Source organism: Lutra lutra, chromosome 2, assembly GCF_902655055.1.
Source record: "Lutra lutra chromosome 2, mLutLut1.2, whole genome shotgun sequence".
Lineage (NCBI taxonomy): Eukaryota > Metazoa > Chordata > Mammalia > Carnivora > Mustelidae > Lutra > Lutra lutra.
Genome location: NC_062279.1, coordinates 68779906 through 68799885, shown reverse-complemented (window position 1 = coordinate 68799885; position 19980 = coordinate 68779906). Strand labels below are relative to the sequence as shown.

The following is a 19980-nucleotide window of genomic DNA, read 5'->3' as shown; positions in this document are numbered from 1 at the left end:
TGGTAGGATGAAAACCTTCTGCTTACCTTACTGTGATCACTACATAGCGAAGGTGAGGGGAGATTTGTCAGATAATCGTCAGGCTCATAGTCCTTCCCTGCCCTGGGATGAGCCCCAGGATGGCTTTCCACACAATGGGAAATTCAAACAGAATAAACTTGCTTAAAGTTTCTTAATAGGGAAAATTCTAAAAATGCTTTTTATGAAATACATTTAAATATTGGAGTAGTTTCCTTAGTCCCTAAGGGAACTTCCTCCTGAGAACGTCGCCTTACAAATGAAGTACATGCTGTGTTTTTATTTAGAACCCAGGAAAATTTCTGTCAGATATCCCAGAGAGACTCAGTACTCTGCACTATGTGGGAACGGACACTGAAACCCAATCAGTCACCCCAGTTTCTAAGAATTCTTCCACACTGATAGGTAACCTTTTATTAAAAATTAGGACAGTCTGGGACACTTGGGTGGCTCAGTCAGTTAAGTGTCAGAGACTTGGACTTTTGGTTTGGGCTCAGGTCATGATCTCAGGGTCACAGGATCGAGCCCCACATTGGGCTCTGTGCTCAGTGGGGAGTCTGCTTCAGATTCTGTCTCTCCTTCCATCCCTCCTCCTCAGATCCTGCGCTTCCTCACTCAAGGGCACACACAATCACACTCTCTCAAATAAATAGATAAATAAATGAATAAATAAAATCTTCAAAGAAAATTGGGACAGTGTGCATTCCTTTATACATAAGTGTTGCAAGGAAAGTAGTTCACTTCTAGTAGATACGAATTTAGGTTTATCCAGAAATGTTATTGAAATAGCATGAATCCCCTATAAGAGATGTTCTGGAATATCAGCCTTGACACAACAAAGCTTCTCAATGCCTTTGTGCAAGCTTATCTAACATACCTGGTCAAGGCTAACCTGCCTGCCTTTGTGGAAGGTTTCTCTCCGGGCTCTGATCCCATGTTCAATATACTCCCAGCCTGAGCTCCATTTACGTTTAATCGATACTCGGTCACCCTGAACTGGAAAATCAAAGGCAGGGGACCAAGTTTACCACGGGATGCATGTAGGATGTATTTAAAAATCATTGAAAACATGACATAGTAGCTATCTCCATGGCAATCTCAATTTTGTGTGTGTCCCTACAGATTTTTTTGAGGAAACAGAACAGTCAGCAGATATGTCCCTGGAAGAGGAAAGAAGATATGAAGATTCTAATATACAAAATACATTTGATACAGTGACCACAGGAGCACTCACTGCAAATTCAAGTTTCAGCGACTTTGACGAGGATGAGAATCAGTTAGAGTTTGTATTAATGGTGTTGATCCCACTGGTGTTATTTGCTCTCCTATTTTTATCAGTGATAATCCTTATAATACGCTATAAAAGAAAAAAAGCCAAACAAGGTAAATATTTTGTATGTTCCCATTTCTGGACAATTGCTTCACGTGTTAACAAACCATCCGTAAAACAAAATATTTTTTTGCTTCTTCTCCACAGAAACTTCTAGCCGAGGATCTCAGAGTGCCTTACAGACATGTGAGTAGGATCCTAACGCTGTCTGGAGTGGGGAGTGGGGGAGGAAAAAGAAGGGAGAGGTTTTAAAGTTGAACAACCAGGACTACATAAAATAGTAAATGATGACTATTCCCTTATTTTTCAAAAAGGGAATGGCTATGGCCTAAATCGAGATTTAAAACACACAGCTGCCATCTCTGTGCTTAATCCAGATGAGGGCCTTATCTAATATTGGCCAAGAGGTCCATGCAGCTTTCCCTAAATTGGAGGAAACATTCAAAATGGCGAAGCAGTGGGTCGGCTTGGGATTGGGGAAGGGAAGGTTGATACCCTGGGCTCGTCTCCACCGGAAGAGGATTCTTCTGTCATATATTCTGTGTATTATATATGATATATTCTGTATATTTCTGTTGAAGATACTGTTTTCTTCTCCATGCCCCATCCCAATCTGATTATGAAAAGACCCTAGTAAGCATGGTTCTTATTCTCATTAAAGCTATGCTAACTTTCGTATGAGATTCCTAGTAGGATGAAGATTACCAGCATCAGTCTGAAAACAATCTGATGGAGAATTCCCTAGGTCAGAGTTCCCTCTGTGTGTATTCAACTCCAAATCTAGGAGCAATAAATACTAGGTGTCAGGGTTTTCTAAGTCCAGAGCAGACTTGAGTACTTTTGGTTTGTACTAGTAAAAATGACTTAAAGTTGAAGCCTTTGGTTATTCCAAAAATCACTCAAGAATGAGACCATCGCTAATGAGCTACATATTGATATGTATATACAAACTCACTCAATATCCCTCACACTCACTAACAGGGCACCTCTGGTTTTAAGATTTTGCCCTTGGCCTGCCGGGACTGGCTCACTGTCCTTGACAGGCAGAGCCTTTAAGCTCTCGGCAGGAGCAATAAATGGTCATTTTCCATTATACCAGAAGGTATGGTAAATGCGAGCTAGGGAAGGAGCACTGATGTGCGTTAACTTTCTTGGCAGGAGCCAATATCATAGATTCCAAGGGAGTTGAAAAAACACATGCTTCTCCACTGCTCCACTGCTTGAGAAACATGTTACTCCACTAGGGTGACCTAGTAACAGTGGTCACATGGGAGCTCCTTTGTAAGCTAAAGAAAAAGGTAAAGCAAACAGAGCTGCCTGAACCCCATTTTTTTAACCTCAGGGACAGTGAGAACTTCCTGCCTAAACTGTAGCCCAGTAGCCCATCTTATCTAACGATGTCATGGGGCTTGGGGGGCAGGATGGGGGTGTCCGTTCAAATGTGCATGCTTTCAGGCTCTAAATACAGAAAGGGATTTTTCATGGAACTTCACCGTGAGCATCTCCAAGTTCAAAAGCCATTTGCCATCAAGAACTGGCCTCCTTCTCAGAGGGCTCATGCACCCTGTACTGGAGCCACACTCCCAAGTATTTGCTGCTCCCAGAGCCTGGCTTACACGTTCACGATGTTTTCTTACATGACTGGTTGACACTACTCGCCTGTTTGGGATTTCCTTCTTGTCTGCTTGGCAACCTGCCACCTTCTTCTTCCATGCCCAGTTCTGAAGTTTTTATGAAGCCTTGAGTAATCACTCCCTGGGCAAAATGAATGAATCATGGCCTCTTCTCAGCTCTTACAGACTGTGGTCTCACTTACGGTGCACAGTATTTATGTTGGCATAAGTTGGTGACTTGTTTTTTTTTTTTTTTTTTTTTTTCTTTTTGGTTTCTCTTACTAGGTTATGTTCTCTTTAGGACCAAATGAACCAAGGACTTGCCTTGTTTATCTTGTTTAATGGTGTGGTTTGGAGGTTAGAGTGTGGACTCTGGAACCACACTGCCTGGGTGGCTTTTTTTCCTAGCCCTATGACTTCTCTGATTCAGTTTTCTCATCTGTGAAATGGGCAAATCCAATACTGGGCTTACAGAGCTGTCGTGAGAAGTAAATGAATTCATCTATGTAAACCACTTAGGAAAAAGAGTAGCTGGCATGTTGTGTTAGCTGCTGCTTCTTATGATTATTGCCCCTTCAACCTGACACAGTGTGTAGTCCACCACATATATCAGTGGCCCAATAATTGTGGTTTAAAGAGCGAGTTCATGAAACTGTGTTAGCACTTTTTCTTTTTTAGAAGAGCATCTACCTATTCCCAGAGATAAAGAGAAACTTGAAACTTATTCTTGATACAAATTGGCACATTCTTTTTGTTTTAAATATACCTCACTTTAAGAGAAACAACACAGACATCTTAAGTTTTCAAAACAATTGCTTATCACAAGTTTTGATAGAGCTTTATTTGAATATTTCCTTTACTATAGATATGGATGGTTCACTGCTTAACACACGGGTACCTCTTCAAACAAACTAAATGCTGGAAAGTTGATCACTCCTGCCTGCTGAAGTCCATATTTAATGTTATAATGCAAGTCAATTAAAAGAGAGAGGCGCCTGGGTGAAGTTGGTTAAGTGTTGGATTCTTGATTTTTGGCTCAGGTCATGCTCTTAGGGTTCTGAGATCGAGCCCCACGTTAGGCTCCATGTTCAGCAGGGCATCTGCTTAAGATTCTCTCTCCCTCTTCCTCTGCACCCCCTCCCCAGCTCTCTAAAAAATAGATAAAAGGAGACAGTTCAAATTAACAAAATCTGATTTAAATATTTTTTTTTTCCAGGAGAAATAAAACTGTCTCGCTGGGTCAGACCAGCATTTTGCTTGGAAAGCATCTAAAACAATGTTTTGTGGGAGGGCATGGATGACGTCCCCTCAGCAAGTTAGAAATAGACACATTTGTTCCCCACCCTCCCCCAAGTGAATAGAGCCTGGTGTGTTCTTCATCACCAGGAAGTAAGCCTGTACATTTGATGACAGGGGAAGACCTGGCCAACACCTGTAGCAAGAACCCTTCTTCCAACTGGCAATCACATTCTTCCTTTGGGCTTGTCCATTTCAAGTCCAGGAGAAGGAAAGTGCTGGACGGTAACTCTGTTCTACTGTCCTTCCTAGACCTCCAGGAGTTACATTTGCAGTTGTTCTTATTTAACATTTATTAAGGGTCTCCATGGGTTGTGTCTCTACGAGAGCTGCAGGGAAAACAGCTGGCAGGAAAGCCTCACTTTAGGCAGTCTGTGACGTCTTGGCACCTGGCACGGCTCAGTATATCTCCAGAAAGACACTCTCTCTTGCTGAGGGTTCCGAGTGGGAAAAAAGCTTAAGCAAGTCAGTCTCTTATGGGGCTCTGGCCCCCACTGTGAAGGCCTCCCCCCTGCCCCGCCAGCCCAGCAATCCCACCACCAGAGGTGCACAGAAGAGAGTGACTGACCGTGGGGCGCGGGTGGCCAAGTGGGAGTAACTGGGAACTGGAGGGGGAGGACAAAGTGGGAAGGAGGGTATGGAATGGAAGAGCTGTAGGAGGAAAGATGGAATTAAGAGCAGATGGAGGTTGTGTAAGAGGTGCATTTGCCCTCCGGTTGCAAAGGGAGTAGATGGCTATTAATAAAGACATAGAGGCCAGGTGGAGTGGTGCGGGCAGCGCCTGATTGCTGGGGACATGTAATTGGTCTCCCTCCTGGCTTAATGCTCCACACCGGTGAGCTCTCCCAGATGTTTTTCTGTTGCCATGGCGGCTGGGCCAGGGGTAATGGTCTCAGAGCAGGGGAGAGGAGGCCACAGAAGGCTCTCTGCTCTGTTTGAATACTGATTACAGGAGCCTCGTGTTTGGTGCGTCTGGAGCACTTTTGTAATGTGTTTTTAAACTTTTCTGTCGTCTGCATGCAGGGTTGGCTTTCACTTGCCACAAAGCCTGCAGGCGCTCAAATTATAAAGATAAAACCCTGCCTTCTATGGTGGGGCTGTGGGGCCACTTGCTCTCTGAGAAATTAGAGTATGTTTGGGGGTTGGGTTTGTTACTAAGCAGGAAAGGAGAGGGAGGGAAAGGGGGGAAGTGACACAACAGAGGGATCCTATGGGTCAGCTGTAGGAGAGGCTCAATTGTGTAGTAAAATCCCTTAAGGAAATAGCATGTCAATTTGAGATTTTAAAAATACATAAAAAATGCAAGATGCATATACTCCGCTCTCCCCAGTCCAAGTGTCTGAGGATCAGGCATCTGCAGAGAGCTTCCGGTTCCTACCAGGGCCAGAAAGGCATAACCCAGAGGCCCTGGAAGGTAGGCAGTCATGGCACGAAATTCCATCTGTGCCTAGCTTTCCTGGATCAGCAACACGATGGAAGCTTGCCAACCCCCAGGAAATGACACCGGCTCCCGGCTTCCAGGAGCTTGGCTCCAGGTACCTGCTGGCTGCGTTTCCTCGATGGGGATCTGTGTTTCTGCAGGCCTGGCCAAAAGAGACCCCTGACTTTCGAGGATCGGGAACATCTGACTGTTCGGGGGAACCTCTGCAAAGTGGTTTGCTTCTCCATGGTTTCACATCATAGAAGGTGCTGGGGGCCTATGCTCTCCAGTCACGTGTCATCACTACCTCGTTTCTCTGGAGGCATCCGTTTCCCGGCCAAGCAAAACAGAGCTGGAACCGGGGCCCCGGGGTCTGCTTCTTGCTGCACGTTCATGTGGAGCCCGATGGGCATTTGATGTCCTGTTACCCGGTTCTCACGTCGCCCGCAGCAACACAAAGCTGGTTTGCTCAAAGCTGCACTTTTATAGCATTACGGAAGTCTGAAGCATTGGACATGAATTTAATCTGCGCTGGACCATCGACATTAAGACCTTCTCATTTATTCAATACCCATTTACCGGGTGTTTGCCGGCTACTGTGTTAGCTGGATGGAGGGTGAGGGGACATCAGGGCGAATAAGACCGGCATGATCTCTGTCCTTCTGGAGCTATGTTTTAGCCAGAGACACAGACAAAATTAAGCCAATGAATTGATCAGCCATAAATTGGGTCAAACGCTATAAAGGAGTAAGAAAGGTGCTGGGCTGGGGAACAACGGGAAGGTGGGCCCTCCTTCAGATATAGGGTGCTCCTTGCGGAGACAGTATAAACTGAGACCAGAAGGGGAGTGAAGAGTCCAGCCAAGCAAGCAGCAGGGGTGAGAACAGAGTTTGAGGGGAGCCCTTGACGGAGGTTACCACAGCCTGCTCTGGGACAAAGGGACAGTCACGGTGTTGGGCTTGATGTGTCACAAGGAGAGATGCAACAGTGATTTTTTTTTAAAAAAGATTTTATTTACTTATTTGACAGAGGAGAGATCACAAGTAGGCAGAGAAGCAGGCAGAGGGAGAGGGAGAAGCAGACTCCCCGCCGAGCAGAGAGCCCGATGCGGGCCTCGATCCCAGGACCCCAGGATCATGACCTGAGCTGAAGGCAGAGGCTTTAGCCTGCTGAGCCACCCATGTGCCCCAACAGTGATGTTTTGAATGGGACATTTTGGGGCAGGGGACCAAGGAGCCATCCCTCTTGTCTCATTCCTACATTCCTTCCCTCACACTGTTTTCTTCTTTATATGGATTAAAAAAATAAAAAGGGATAAACTTCTGATTTGAGGTAAACACTCTCAGAGGACCATCTTATCTTAAAAAAAACAAACAGATTTTATATGGAGGAAGACTTCGTTTCAATATGGCGCATGTCTGACTCAGGCTAACTATTCCCTTAAAAATGCTATTTGAAGTCATCTCTTATCTTTGTAAAGGAGTTTTCAGCTGTGGTTGAAATAAAAAGTTGTTACGGACAGTGAAAGCTAACATGACCTTTGTATTTTCTTCTCTTTAGGTGAACTGGGAAGTGAAAACATCAAAGTGTAAGTCCTCGTTGCCTGTGACCCAGCTCAGTGAGGACAGGGATATCAGGGAGAAGAGCAGATTAGAGAGCCATCTGCCTTTTTAGGAGTTTTTGTTCTGACACCCTTGAGGGACCCTTGAGGGTCTCTTATTTCCTGGACTCCAGGAGAGGGCCCTGAGCAGCCTACTAGGGGAGGGGGGTGCACACTAGTCCTCCAATTCAGGAATCTGGGCAAAGAACAAGGTCCTCTTCAGAAAAAAAAAAAAATCTCTTTTGACTGCTAACAGTTCCAAATGCATTGTAGTTCAATACTCTGATTCTGGGTGTATTTCAAGGACATCGGTTCGTTTATTCTGGTTAAACATTTTATCACCAGGAAAGATAGGTTCCCCAGTATTAAAGGAGGAAAGCCCTGGTAAAAGCCTAAAGTTCATGTGGCAGAACCACATTGGGTTGGAGGGAGAAGGGGACTGGTGGGGGAGAGGAAGGAAGGATGGAGCAGGGAGTGGGGGGACAGAGTGAGAGACAGAGAGAGGGAGAGGGAGGGAGGGAAAGGGGAGAAAGAGGGTAAGGAGGAGAGGGAGAGAGAGAGAGCAAGATTCCACTAGAAGAGTGTTCTGGGACCCTGTCACCACCCCAGCCCCCACCCCCGCTTCCCGGGCCAGCAACCGGCTTCTTTAGACACTTTGCTCACTTCCTCCACATGGTGTCACGCCCATGCTGCGGTTCAGAGCTGGTGGTCCTCCTCCCCAATACCATTTACATTAACAACGACTTCTTTCCCAAAATTGTGGATTCGGAGCCCTGGTAAGTGAGGCCTGGTAGGTTTCTGAAAGCAAGGGCTCTATTTCTCCATGACAGAAAAGCCTGGGAATTGAAAGGAGAGGTGAGGAAAACAGCCTGTTCACTGTGGCCCCTTGACCTGGGGCACAGATCAGAAACCTCAAAGAAAGGGAAGTGAAATTAAGCAAGGCAAAAATGCTCAACAGGGCAACTCCCCTGAGGCTCGTCATGGTGGAAGGCTGGCACAACTTTGTACCTTCTAGGGGGCGGTCAGAGTCTCCTGGGCTCCCTTTGAGCTCCCTCTGTGCCCTCCAACTTTGGATCGGTGATAGAGGAAGGTTTGTTTTAGTTCTAGCCTTTCTTCCTTTTAGAGTTTGTTCCAGTGAAGAGGGCATACCCCGCCCTCCCCGCATCTGCCCTGGAGTGTCACTCATGAGATCAAGTTCACCTTTCCCCCACACAACGTTCCAGGCTCTCCCAAAAGGAAAGGCTCACCCCACGCTTCTTTGGGTTCCAACACGGTTTTTGCTTCCCTTTAGCCCCATTTTTGAGGAGGACACACCCTCTGTTATGGAAATCGAGATGGAAGAACTTGACAAGTGGATGAACAGCATGAATAAAAATGGTACGGTCACCTAAAGTTGCTTTTTCTGTCTTCTCTAGTCTGAGAAGGCTGAGAGGTTTTAGAAATACCCATAAATCCTGGATTGTGACGGTGTGAGCTTGATCCATGTTAGATCTGGAACAAGGAGATCATGAACCCGGGTCTGACCATCCTTGAAGGCGGCATCACTTGGTGCCATTTGTTTTTATTTTTGTGCGAGCTTTTCAAATGACCTCTTTAAATAAGCAAATGGTATTTTTTTTTTTTATTTTTCAAGAGAGGAACTCTCCAGGTCCAAATTATCTGGAAAAAGTCAGCATCTGACTGTAGAATTTAGAGATCTATGATTTTAATCTGCATATGGTTATAAAACTTTACCACATATAGTTTACATAGATCAGTGCTGTCCAGTACAGCAGATGCCAGCCATATGTGACCATTTAAATTAAAATTTTAAAAAATGAAAGAAAGTTAAAAATTTTGTTCTTCCATCACTCTAGCCATGTTTTGAGTGTGTGGTAGCCACTTGTGGCTTGTAACTACTCTATTATACAGCGCAAATCTAGAACATTTTCACCACTGAAGCAAGTTCTATGGGACAATGCTAATATAGTGGTATTACAAATATTCTCCTTAACTTATTTCCCAGTTGATATCTGGCAGTAATTGTATGTGTTCCTTACTTTTCCTTAAATTAATATTTGGATTTTAAAATGATGGTAGCTGTTCTTTCCTCTTTAAATTTCCTTTAGAAAGTCAACAAATTTTTTTTTATTTAAGGATTATTTATGTATTTATTTGACAGAGAGAGACACAGCAAGAGAGGAAACACAAGCAGGGGGAGTGGGAGAGGGAGAAGGAGGCTTCCTGCTGAGCAGGGAGCCCGATACTGGATGGATCCCAAGACCCTGAGATCATGACCTGAACGGAAGGCAGACACTTAACGACTGAGCCACCCCGGCGCCCGCAATCAATAAATTGTTTTTAATGCTCCAATTAAATGAATAAATCCATGATTTATTTTACCATATCATTCGTATTTTTAGCACTCATCTTTTAAAAAAACCCTGGGATCTATCATGTTCAACAACAGTGAAGTCCAATTCGAGAGACCTGTCATTAGAATGATTGTGTCAGAGGCTTTATCAACATAAAACTTTCCAAAAGATTAGAACCCTTCAGGAACTTGTACAGTTTTGAGCAGAACTGTTTTTCATAGCCCAATATTGAGGAAAGAATGGCTCCACAGGGCATTTACGGATAGGAGCGGGTCACAGAGATAATCTTGAAGGTAGTTTCATTTTGTTATTTTTAGTTTATAAAATATGCATATGTAATATAATATGGAAAATGCGAAAAAAAAGTAGAAAGGAGAAAAAAATACATACTACCCAAAGATAACCTTTCTTATTTCCTTTTGTGCCTGAGATCCATTGTAATACAAAATCAGGATCCTAGCACACTCACTAAACCAGAAACCTGGAAAAAAGCACTTCTATTTCACCACCACAGCAGAGCGTTATTTTGACACATGCATGATGGAGGGGGTGGATTTTGTTTTTCCTTAAAAGTAACTGTGGCATAATAGGAGAGAGCTCTGATGGCTTTAAGAAGGTTAATCGTTCCTCAGTTTACCTGTGGCTTTTCAATTGGGCACCTTGACTGAAATCATTCTGCAGGCACATCAGGACCTCTGAAAGCTATTTTATTCCAGTGTCTAACCTGAAACATGCAGATTCTAGCTCTTGGAGCCACAGTGGGGTTCTTCCGGGACTGAATAAGCAAGCGGTGATGAGTTGTGCCCTTTCCAACCAGGCCAGAGACATGTTGAAGTCTTGTATCTGTGTTACTAATGCTTTTTCCATTTCAAGAGCCTTGCCATCATTAATCTTTTAACCTCTGGAAGTCCCTAGTGAGGCCATTTCTGAACAAGGAACTGTACAGATCAGGGAAATGTGATGCTCAAATATATGAGTTTTGTGGCTAGAAGACAGAATTTTGGTGACTAATAATGGTTTTTGTTTTTTTTTTTCTGTCCTAGCTGACTGTGAATGTTTACCTACTTTAAAGGAAGAGAAGGAATCAAACCACAACCCAAGGTACTTCTAGTTTCCACTATTGATGAGAGGTCTATGGGGGTGGGGATGGGAGACTATGGGTGAGACCTTTTGCTTACCGTCTCTTTGCCTGTAAATTTCATGTGACGGTTTACATGGATATATGTGTGTGTCATATGGAGAAAAGAAAGTGTGAGTTATGGCAAATAGGAAAATGCAAAGTAAACATCCTAGTGGCTCCATCTTCAGAAGCAAATTAGCGCTGGCATTTTCTTGCCCCTCGAAAGAGACACTGTTGAGTCGGCTTCCATTTTAGTCATAAAACTTTGTGATTATAGCAAACTATAGGCTTGTTTAGCTTGGATGAAGAGATGTTTGGTAAGGAAAACAGATGGAAGTGGCCATCTTAAAGGGAATAACTGTACATAAAAGTGAGCAAAATGGACATATAAAAAAACAAGGCAAAACAAAACCCCACCTGGATTGGGTCGTTTGTTACAGGAGAGAAATTAAATGAGAATTTAATAAACATATTCCATCCTACCACTAGGTGGCTCTGCTTGATAGAAGATTTTGGCCTCTAGGACTCTGGTGGTGTTCAGCACCCCTTAATGGTGTTTAACTGTTATCTTTTGGGAGGATGGAATGACCATGTTTGAGGTCTTTTTGATCAGAGAATTGTTTGGTCGGGACATGAGAAGTGTCGCAGTAGGAAGGATTGATGACGCAGCAGCTCGGTCCCTCATCCCACATTGCACCACTGTGATTTGGGGGGCAGCAAGTTGTTGGTAGGGGTGACTCAGAGGTGATCAGTGAGCAGAGAATGTGACTGAGCCTGTGACTGGGACTTCATGCTTCTGTGGGACTAAATAGAAGAAACTTTCGAGCAGGATAAACACCACCCGTCTTCTCTCCCTCCATGTTAACCAAAGGTCCTGTTCTTGTCATCTTAAATGCTTCCAGAATGCAGTCACTTGTCACTGGGCAGTCCCTGAGGCTGGAGCATCACAAGGGAAGACTGGTTGTTGATAGTGATTGGGGCAGTCAGATGCTTGTCTTCTGGACCCTTCTTCTGCACCTTTCCCTCAACCCCGTCTGAGACGTGGTCACTCCCCCCATGTCACACATCAGGCCCCCACATTCTTACTGAGGCACACCTCAGCTTTGACAAGGAAATCCACTTCCTATTGAATATTTCAGTCATTATTACCTCTCCAGGTATCTGTATGTTAAAAATTTGTCACTGGCTCAGAAAAGAGCCTATCCTGTTTAAATGAGATGCCAGATATTAACAAGCAGAGGAGAGAAAAGAAAATGCTAGGGGGAGTATCACAAAGGAAATTACAAAGGAGTGTTTTCCCCGCATTTTAATCTTACCTAAAAATGAGTCACTGTGTATGTTTCGTGTGGGGCTCACCCACATCACCACCAAAACCCTATAAATATCTTGTTACTGTATCTCTGACGGGCACCCTCACATGATGCGAAACATCAGTGGTTTTAGGTACCTGCCTCTTGATCTTTGAAATTGTTGGCAACATAGAAGAAACGGAATGTTAGAGGATTATACGGTTGTGAAAGCATCTTAGAAATCACGTTTCTGAAATATTGAAAGGTTGGTCCTGGGAATAAACTTGAGTTCATTTCTGCCTGTATGACAAAAAGCCTTAAGCTATTTGGAGGGCTGCTTTATGCTAAACTATGGTTTTCAAGGTGTATGTCTGCATTCCTCCATTGGTCCAGAACTATCTGGTTTCAATTCATAGGACAACTGCCTGGCTTCACCTCGTTCCCTCTTGGGGAAGCCAGCACTGGTGTGTGGAAACAGCAGTGGTGCGTCCCCAGGCTTTGGTATATAGGTGCTTTCTGATTACTCAAAGAGCAGTACAAGATTATAAAGCAAATCTAATTGTTAGCTACTAAAAACTTGGAAAGATACAAGGCACTTAGAACAAACCCTGCCACAAAATAAACTCTCAATAAGTACTGGTATTATTATTGTTTTTAAAGATTTTATTCATTTATTTGTCTGAGAGAGAGCACGTGCATGTGCGAGCCTGAGCAGGGGGAGTGGCAGTCTGGGGGGCGGGGATGTAGGCTCCCTGCTGAGCAGGAGACTAGCATGGGACTCAGTCCCAGGACCCTGAGATCATGACCTGAGCCCAAGGCAGACGCTTAACCCACTGAGCCACCCAGGCATCCCTGGTATTATTATTTTTTTTTAAAGATTTTATTTATTTATTTGACAGACAGAAATCACAAGTAGACAGAGAGGCAGACAGAGAGAGAGGAGGAAGCAGGCTTCCCACTGAGCAGAGAGCCCGATGTGGGGCTTGATCCCAGGACCCTGAGATCATGACTTGAGCTGAAGGCAGAGGCTTTAACCCACTGAGCCACCCAGGCACCCCCATCCCTGGTATTATTATTATTAACTTAAATTTGATATACATAAATTCACTGCCTTATGCGTTAAGGAGACTGTGTCCAAGGGGCCAGGCACATCCATATCTGTGGTTGGGCATTTAAAAAAAAAAAAAAAAAAAAAACCTTGCTATTTTAGAGCAGTTTCAGGTGTACAGCAAAATGAGCAGAAATGACAGAGGGTTCCCACATATTCTGCACTACCTCCCTGACTATTGATGCTCCGTACCAGAGGGGTACACTGGTCACAATTGGCTAATGTACTTTGACACATCATTGCCCCCAAAGTTCCCCACTGGCTTTTCCCTGTGAGACTCATCCTTCCTCTCCCATTCAGTTAGCGTGCTGTAGACCACGATGCTTCAGAAAGTACTCACTGGAGAGTGAGTTTAGTAGAAAACACGTGTCTCCCTCCTCTTACTGCATTAAGACTTCCAGAACCCATTTGAAGTGTTCAATCCTTCTTGATGATAGAAATACCCTCTGACACAGAACCTCTGTTATATATAAAGTCCATGTGCTTCTAGAAAAAGGAGTCCATCTGGTCACCATGCTACCCTTAACGCACCACACGGGGTGTGAAGACTTTTCATTAGGGTCCTTAGTCTCAGGTCTTTCAGTTCTTTTCCCACATATCCCATTGGCCAGCCATTGTTCATTACCTTGCCCTGTCCTCATGGAATGGACGTTTTCTCTGACGCTGTGGAATCTAACATTTAGCACAGGACTTTCATAAGGGCCAGAGACATAGGAAGCACTCTGGGAAGTTTACACTAGGGTTTTCATGTCTTTAGAAAATCAATAAGATAAAAAGGACTTGTGGAGGAGGGGGAGTTTTATGTTGTTATTTCCTACCTTAGCATTTCTCCCCTAATTCTTACCTATTATGTGTGAAGCATTGTGGGAGTAGTGGGAATAGCGTCAGTGGAATAGTGTCTAGGGAGTACAGTGGGGCAGTGGGAGAGGTCTGCCTGGAGCTGAAGAGAATTCCATCAGTAGCATTGTTCAGCTTTTCCAGCACTCAGTGATAACAGAAAGCAGATCTATTGAGTTGGTTTTATTACTATTTAAATTCTCTGTAAAGAATGCACTGCCTTATTGTCTACTCTTAAACCTCCCAGCATCTTCTTAAATGTCACTAGATAGTTGTAACCACATGAAGGATAGAATTCCTTTCATCACAGTGCTTAAGGTCTAGCCATCCTGTCCCTTCTTCCCGAGGCCTTTAGAATCAGACAATTTCCTGCAAGCGTTTCTGTCTTGGCAAGCTTAGGTGAATAACCACAGAAAAGGAAACACAAATATTAGCCACCTGTCCATCTTCTTTCCCTTTATGCCAATTGGCCACAGTGATGAGTTCATATTGAGTAATAGCATTGGGAAAGACTAGGGGGAAAATTGATTTGGTTCCTTCCAAGTGGATTTAGAATTTTGAAGGCACATTAATAACAAAAAAACAAGAAGATATTTATACAGCATTTTATACATACCAGAAGCCTAGGTACTACCACCTAGGAAGTTAGCTAGTCAGAGAGGGTAAATAACAGCATACCTGTTCCAATTTTGTAATGATTCTACTGTTTATTTTATGATTCATGTCTGAGCTCAGTGACATAAAAATGGATCGCTTCAATATTTCTTGGGAAAATCCAGGTTAGTTTAATAAAGAATTTTGTGAATTTCTTCCTGTTTCTGCTCTTCTCTTTGTCTTTTTTTTTTTTTTTGGAAAAGTATGATTGTTGATGTAGTTTTACAAAATATATTTGCTGAACACCTAGTATGTGCCTGGCATGGTCTGCATCATGCCAGTTCAACCAGTTAGAATAAAATAATCTGTATGAGTAAACCTGGAATCAGAGAGGTTAAGTGATTTGTCCAATTTACACAGCAAGTTTATGATAAAACTCAATGTGTCTTTTAAAACTACATTTTCATTTACATTTATTAACTGGTTAAGATAAGAGACATTCCACATATTGAAAGACAAATTAGAGATGAAAAAATAGGAGGGACATTCAGCAGCAAGAAAGACAGCCACCATGAAGTTATTAATAACTGACAGTATTTGGTGGGTGGCGTAGCCATCATCTCGTACAGTCATTGACAAGACTGAACCATTAATATTGAGAAAAGAGCAGTTTTGGTGAACTGTTTTGGCTTCTCCACTCAAGTATATCTCAGTGGCCATTTCTAGTTATTTTCTTCGTGAGTTTCTTTCCTTTCTTCCTTTCTAGTTTCTCAAAAGTCCTTTAAAACTCAACAAGTATTCAATAGGAAGTATGTTTAAGTGGCAGCTGGTTTCCCTCAAATCTGAGGGATGTCTTATGAGGGTTTAAAAAGTAACATCAGAGGGCACAGAGTAACCGCTTATAATCCCGCAGGATGATAACCTCAAATAACACTGTTAAAATGCAGGTGTTGTACGTGTGTGCATGTGCGTGCCTGACGTGCATGTTGTGGGTGAGAGAAGATGTATTAAATTTAATAAACCACAGCATTACTTGAAGAGTGGCCCAGACTGTGTCAGCTGCAGGCATGATCTATGTGTGTTGGATGAATTTAGGCCTGGCTGTGATGTTAGCCAGATGTGTGTGACCTCTATAAACACCCCCAACCCCATCCCTACACCTCCATCCCTACCCCCTGCCCCGTGCTGGCCTCTTTCGGGAAGGAGAAGGGAGGGTATATTGGAGAAGAGAAAGGGAGCATGATCTAATTGTTAGGTGACTTTATGCCATACTGAGCTCTGCACTGCCCCCAAACCAAGTTTGGGAGCATCCTAACATGAGAAAGGTTTAATGCCATCTTCAGAGCCAGGGAACATCGGCCGTGGTCCTATGGAGGGAGCTGGTCAGGAGATACTGGTCAGAAGAACCAAGATGGCTGATCTGCTCCCGCCGGCGACCCAGGGGCGGTTAGGAAACAAGGTGTTCAGAGCCGACTCTGTCCTCATTTCACTGCGAGCGCTCCAATTAAATGCTTTCTTACAAATCGTAAGATGAGGCTTTGTCGTAGTTCAATTTGTTTTTACAGTTAGTAGTAGGCCTGTTACTATAAAGGCTGTTGGGGAAGCTGTCCCACATTCTTAAAATATCTATGTAACACTCCGAGAAAAAATTACGATTGCCACTATCGTCGACAAGACACTAAAGCTGCCAGAATTAACACTGAGGCAAGCAACAGAGGTTTGAGGCAGGATCCCTGACTTTATTTGTTGCAATCGTGTGGCGGTTTGCCAAGGTATTTTTGACAGGGAACTCGAGGGTTTGCCAGCGTTAAAAACGCCTGGCCTTCCTTCATGGTTTCCTGGAGATGATAAACGGCTGCTGAGGACAGCAGAGAGCACACTAACTAGATAAAGGAAAGAATGAGCGAGAGAGAATGTCTCCAGGCCCGGATGGTGGGCCTGACCCCAGGGTGCCGATTTCCTCCCAGGCCCGCACCCCTCCGGTGAACACAGGCCTGTAAGTGTTGGACACTAGGCATGACCTGATGCCCCTGAGGCAGCGGGTGTTGGCTTTGAGAGCGTCTTGTGTGGCAGGACCCGTCACACCACTCACAGACCATGCAGCTGAGCAGGGTGCCACGTGTGGGCTCTCGGGCTCTTGGTGCTCGCAGGAAACAAGTTCTGCTTGGTGGAAGTGTCACAGGTTACACCTTCGAAATGCACACAGGGTGTTCTCAACAAACCCCACGGAAGTACATTCTCCTCAGAAACGGGAAGTTTGTTTTTGGAAGATGGTTTCTTAAAGCCTTTGGATGTTGGAAGCAGTGTTGAAGCTTATGTTGAACCAACAAACATTTGTTAACGTAGACTCTGCAAAATAAGAATAATACATGTTCACACGTTTGTAGGTCAGGCCGGTAGAGCAGTGACTTCCTGAGATTTGCTCTCTTCTTCTTCTTCTTTTAAGATTTTATTTATTTATTTGGCAGAGAGAGAGAGAGAGAGAGAGAGCACAAGCAGGGAGCAGCAGGGAGAGGTAGAGGTAGGCTCTTTGCTGAACAGGGAGCCCGATGCGGGACTCGGTCCTGGGATTGTGGGATCATGACCTGAGCTGAAGGCAGAAGCTTAATCGACTGACCCACCCAGGCACCCCTCACTTATTCCTTGCAACAACACTATAAAGTGCATAGCATTATTATATATGTTTTGCGGGTGAGAAGAGAACAGAAAACTAAGGCTAAGAAAAGTGCACTTGCCCAAAGTCACCCAGCAAGGAAGTGGCTGGACCCTGGTTCAAGCTCTGGCCACCTGAACCTATGCTCTTTTCTACTTTGTAAAAGAGCCACTGTTAGCACGTACTAGCATGCGTACTGCTGTAAACGCAACAGGAGGTGTTTAATACCGAGGTATAAACTTAACCAAAAAATAGATGGCATAATGTAAAAAGAAACTGTTCAGTTTTATGGAGGGACATAAAAGATTTTTAAAAATAGAGACATACTGTACTCCTGAAAGACTTCACAATGTCATGATTAAAATTAAGAGTTCTCTCATGCTTTAGATTAATATAGCCTCCAAATGAGCTTAAATGTTAAAAAAAAAGTCCAGAAAAAAATAGAGAAATATATTATTATAACTTAAGGTGGGGATTGGTTGAAGGCATGCCACACAGGTCAAAAATCATATCAGAAAAGCATAGTGGTCTGGGCGCCTGGGTGGCTCCGTTGGTTAAGTGTCCAACTCTTGATTTTGGCTCAGATCTTGATCTCATGGTTGTGGGACCGAGCCCCTCTTGGGGCTCCATGCTCAGCGGGGAGTCTGCTAGAGATTCTCTCTCTCCCTTTCCATCTGCACCTCCCCCCACTCACACACATACCCTCTTCCCTGCTCAACGGGAAGCCTGCTTCTCCCTCTCCCACTCCCCCTGCTTGTATTCCCTCTCTCCCTGTGTCTCTCTCTGTCAAATAAATAAATAAAATCTTTAAAAAAATAATAACAATAATATCCAGTATTGGAAAGGATGTGGGGAAAGGAAATCTCCCTAAAGAAAGTGTGGGAGGAAGGTAAATCATGCAAAATGTCTAGGGAAGGGGATAATTTGCCAATGGGCCATTCAAGCTTAGAAATGGCATTAGTTTAACCTGGCAATTCCTCTCCTAGGTATGTTTATGCAAAGGTAACAATTGGAACTGTGCAAAGATTTTTTATACTAAATAAAAACTAAAAATCGGAAATAGTCTACACATTTAATCTCAAGAACACAGTTTAAAAATGCTTTTTCGGTCTGGTGAGATAATTGAAGACTCTGTAGCTGCTAAAAAGATACTGTATATTTATTAGCAAGGAATGATGTCTGTATGTGAATGATGGTAAAAAATGCCGATTACAGCATGAAGTGCATAATATGACCCCCCCCCTTTTTTTTAAAGATTTTATTTATTTATTTGACAGACAGAAATCACAAGTAGGCAGAGAGGCAGGCAGAGAGAGAGGAGGAAGCAGGCTCCCTGCTGAGCAGAGAGCCTGATGTGGGGCTCGATCCTAGAACCCTGAGATCATGACCTGAGCCGAAGGCAGAGGCTTTAACCCACTGAGCCACCCAGGCGCCCCTGATCCCCCTTTTCTAATCCCCTTTTTGCACATAAAGAATGTATATCATTATCAAAGGAAGGAAGCTTGGGAGAGTACACACCAAGATGTTAACTGTGGGAAGACTTAGTATTTTTGTTTTGCTTATTTGTATTTATTTTTTTCAACAAAGACTATGGATTGGTTTTATAACACTTTAGAAAATCACTTCTGTTAGGACTGCTGGGTGCAGATCAGTGCTATAGACCAAAGAGGGCTTGTGCCCATTGCTATCCAGCTTTGTGCTACACTCTGCTTAGAGTGGCTGGCATTTCAAGATAAGGCCACAGAAGGAAAGAGACTTACTTATGTGCATAGAGATGAACTCCTAGATCTTAGAAATAATAACCTGCTACCGCCCAATTTCCAAGAAATGGAACCTCCTTGCCCAGCTGAAGAGTGGTTCAGGGTCACCAAAGTGAAGGGTGGTTATATCTGCTCTTTGGGGGGAAAATGTCTTAATTTTCCATCAGCTTTCCATTTCAGGTAAGTTTCGCTGTGGTAGTTGTCTTTTATTCACAACTGTCTGCCTCCTCCTTTCCCATCGATTGCCCATCCTTAATCACAGCTTCTTCCCTCCGTCTTTACAACACAAACACAAACACACAACCATACACCCAATGCCTCCCATCTCCTCCCACGGATAGATCTATTTATCTATCAAACTGCTTCAGTCTTTTTGGAAACACATGCTGTCTCCCTGAGCAGGAGAGCTTGGAAGTAGGAGTCAGATGAATCTAGTCAGTTGCAAACTATCCACGCCTGTGAGCTAAGGAGATAGGAGGTTCTGTTGGCTATTATCATTCAGGCACTTTCTTGGAGACAGAGGTCACTTCAAGTAGGGATGTTCTGGGATCTGAATGATGGGACAGCAAAGTGAAACAAGAAGCCGGAGGGGTAGAGTGGCTTGCTTTCCAGGAGAGGTGGGTGGAGGCGTGGTCTCACTGGGAAAAGCTGCGGAGCCAGATACAAGGCCAAGATAGCCAAGCTAGAAACAAAAGCACAAATTAGCCGGCCGGCACAGTCATGTCCGAATACCATGTCCATAATTTATGTCTCCTCACACCCCAAGATGCCTAATGATTGAATTCTAAATGACATCGAGAAGGCACCTTTGTGGATATGAACAAAATGGGCTTTTGAAAACACGCCAGGACCACAAACTCCTGAGAAAAAACAACACATGGAAATTTTTTTTAAAAGGGGGAGAAAAAGCAATTTGGCATCAATTCATAGAGAATGGGATTAGATTTAATTAAAGGGAGGGAACCTCCAACTCCATCTGGTTCTCTCC

General features: G+C 43.8%; 1 protein-coding gene across 2 annotated transcripts in view; it reads left to right on the top strand.

Moving 5' to 3' along the window:
* Positions 1 to 19980, top strand: part of TMEM154 (transmembrane protein 154) — a 39139-nt gene that overhangs the window by 16537 nt on the left and 2622 nt on the right. For both annotated transcript variants that reach the window (XM_047717652.1, XM_047717651.1), the window contains 5 exons: positions 1141 to 1401; positions 1496 to 1534; positions 7238 to 7265; positions 8569 to 8654; positions 10675 to 10732. In XM_047717652.1, the coding sequence (XP_047573608.1) occupies positions 1141 to 1401; positions 1496 to 1534; positions 7238 to 7265; positions 8569 to 8654; positions 10675 to 10732 (472 nt within the window). The remainder of the gene's footprint in view (positions 1 to 1140; positions 1402 to 1495; positions 1535 to 7237; positions 7266 to 8568; positions 8655 to 10674; positions 10733 to 19980) is intronic.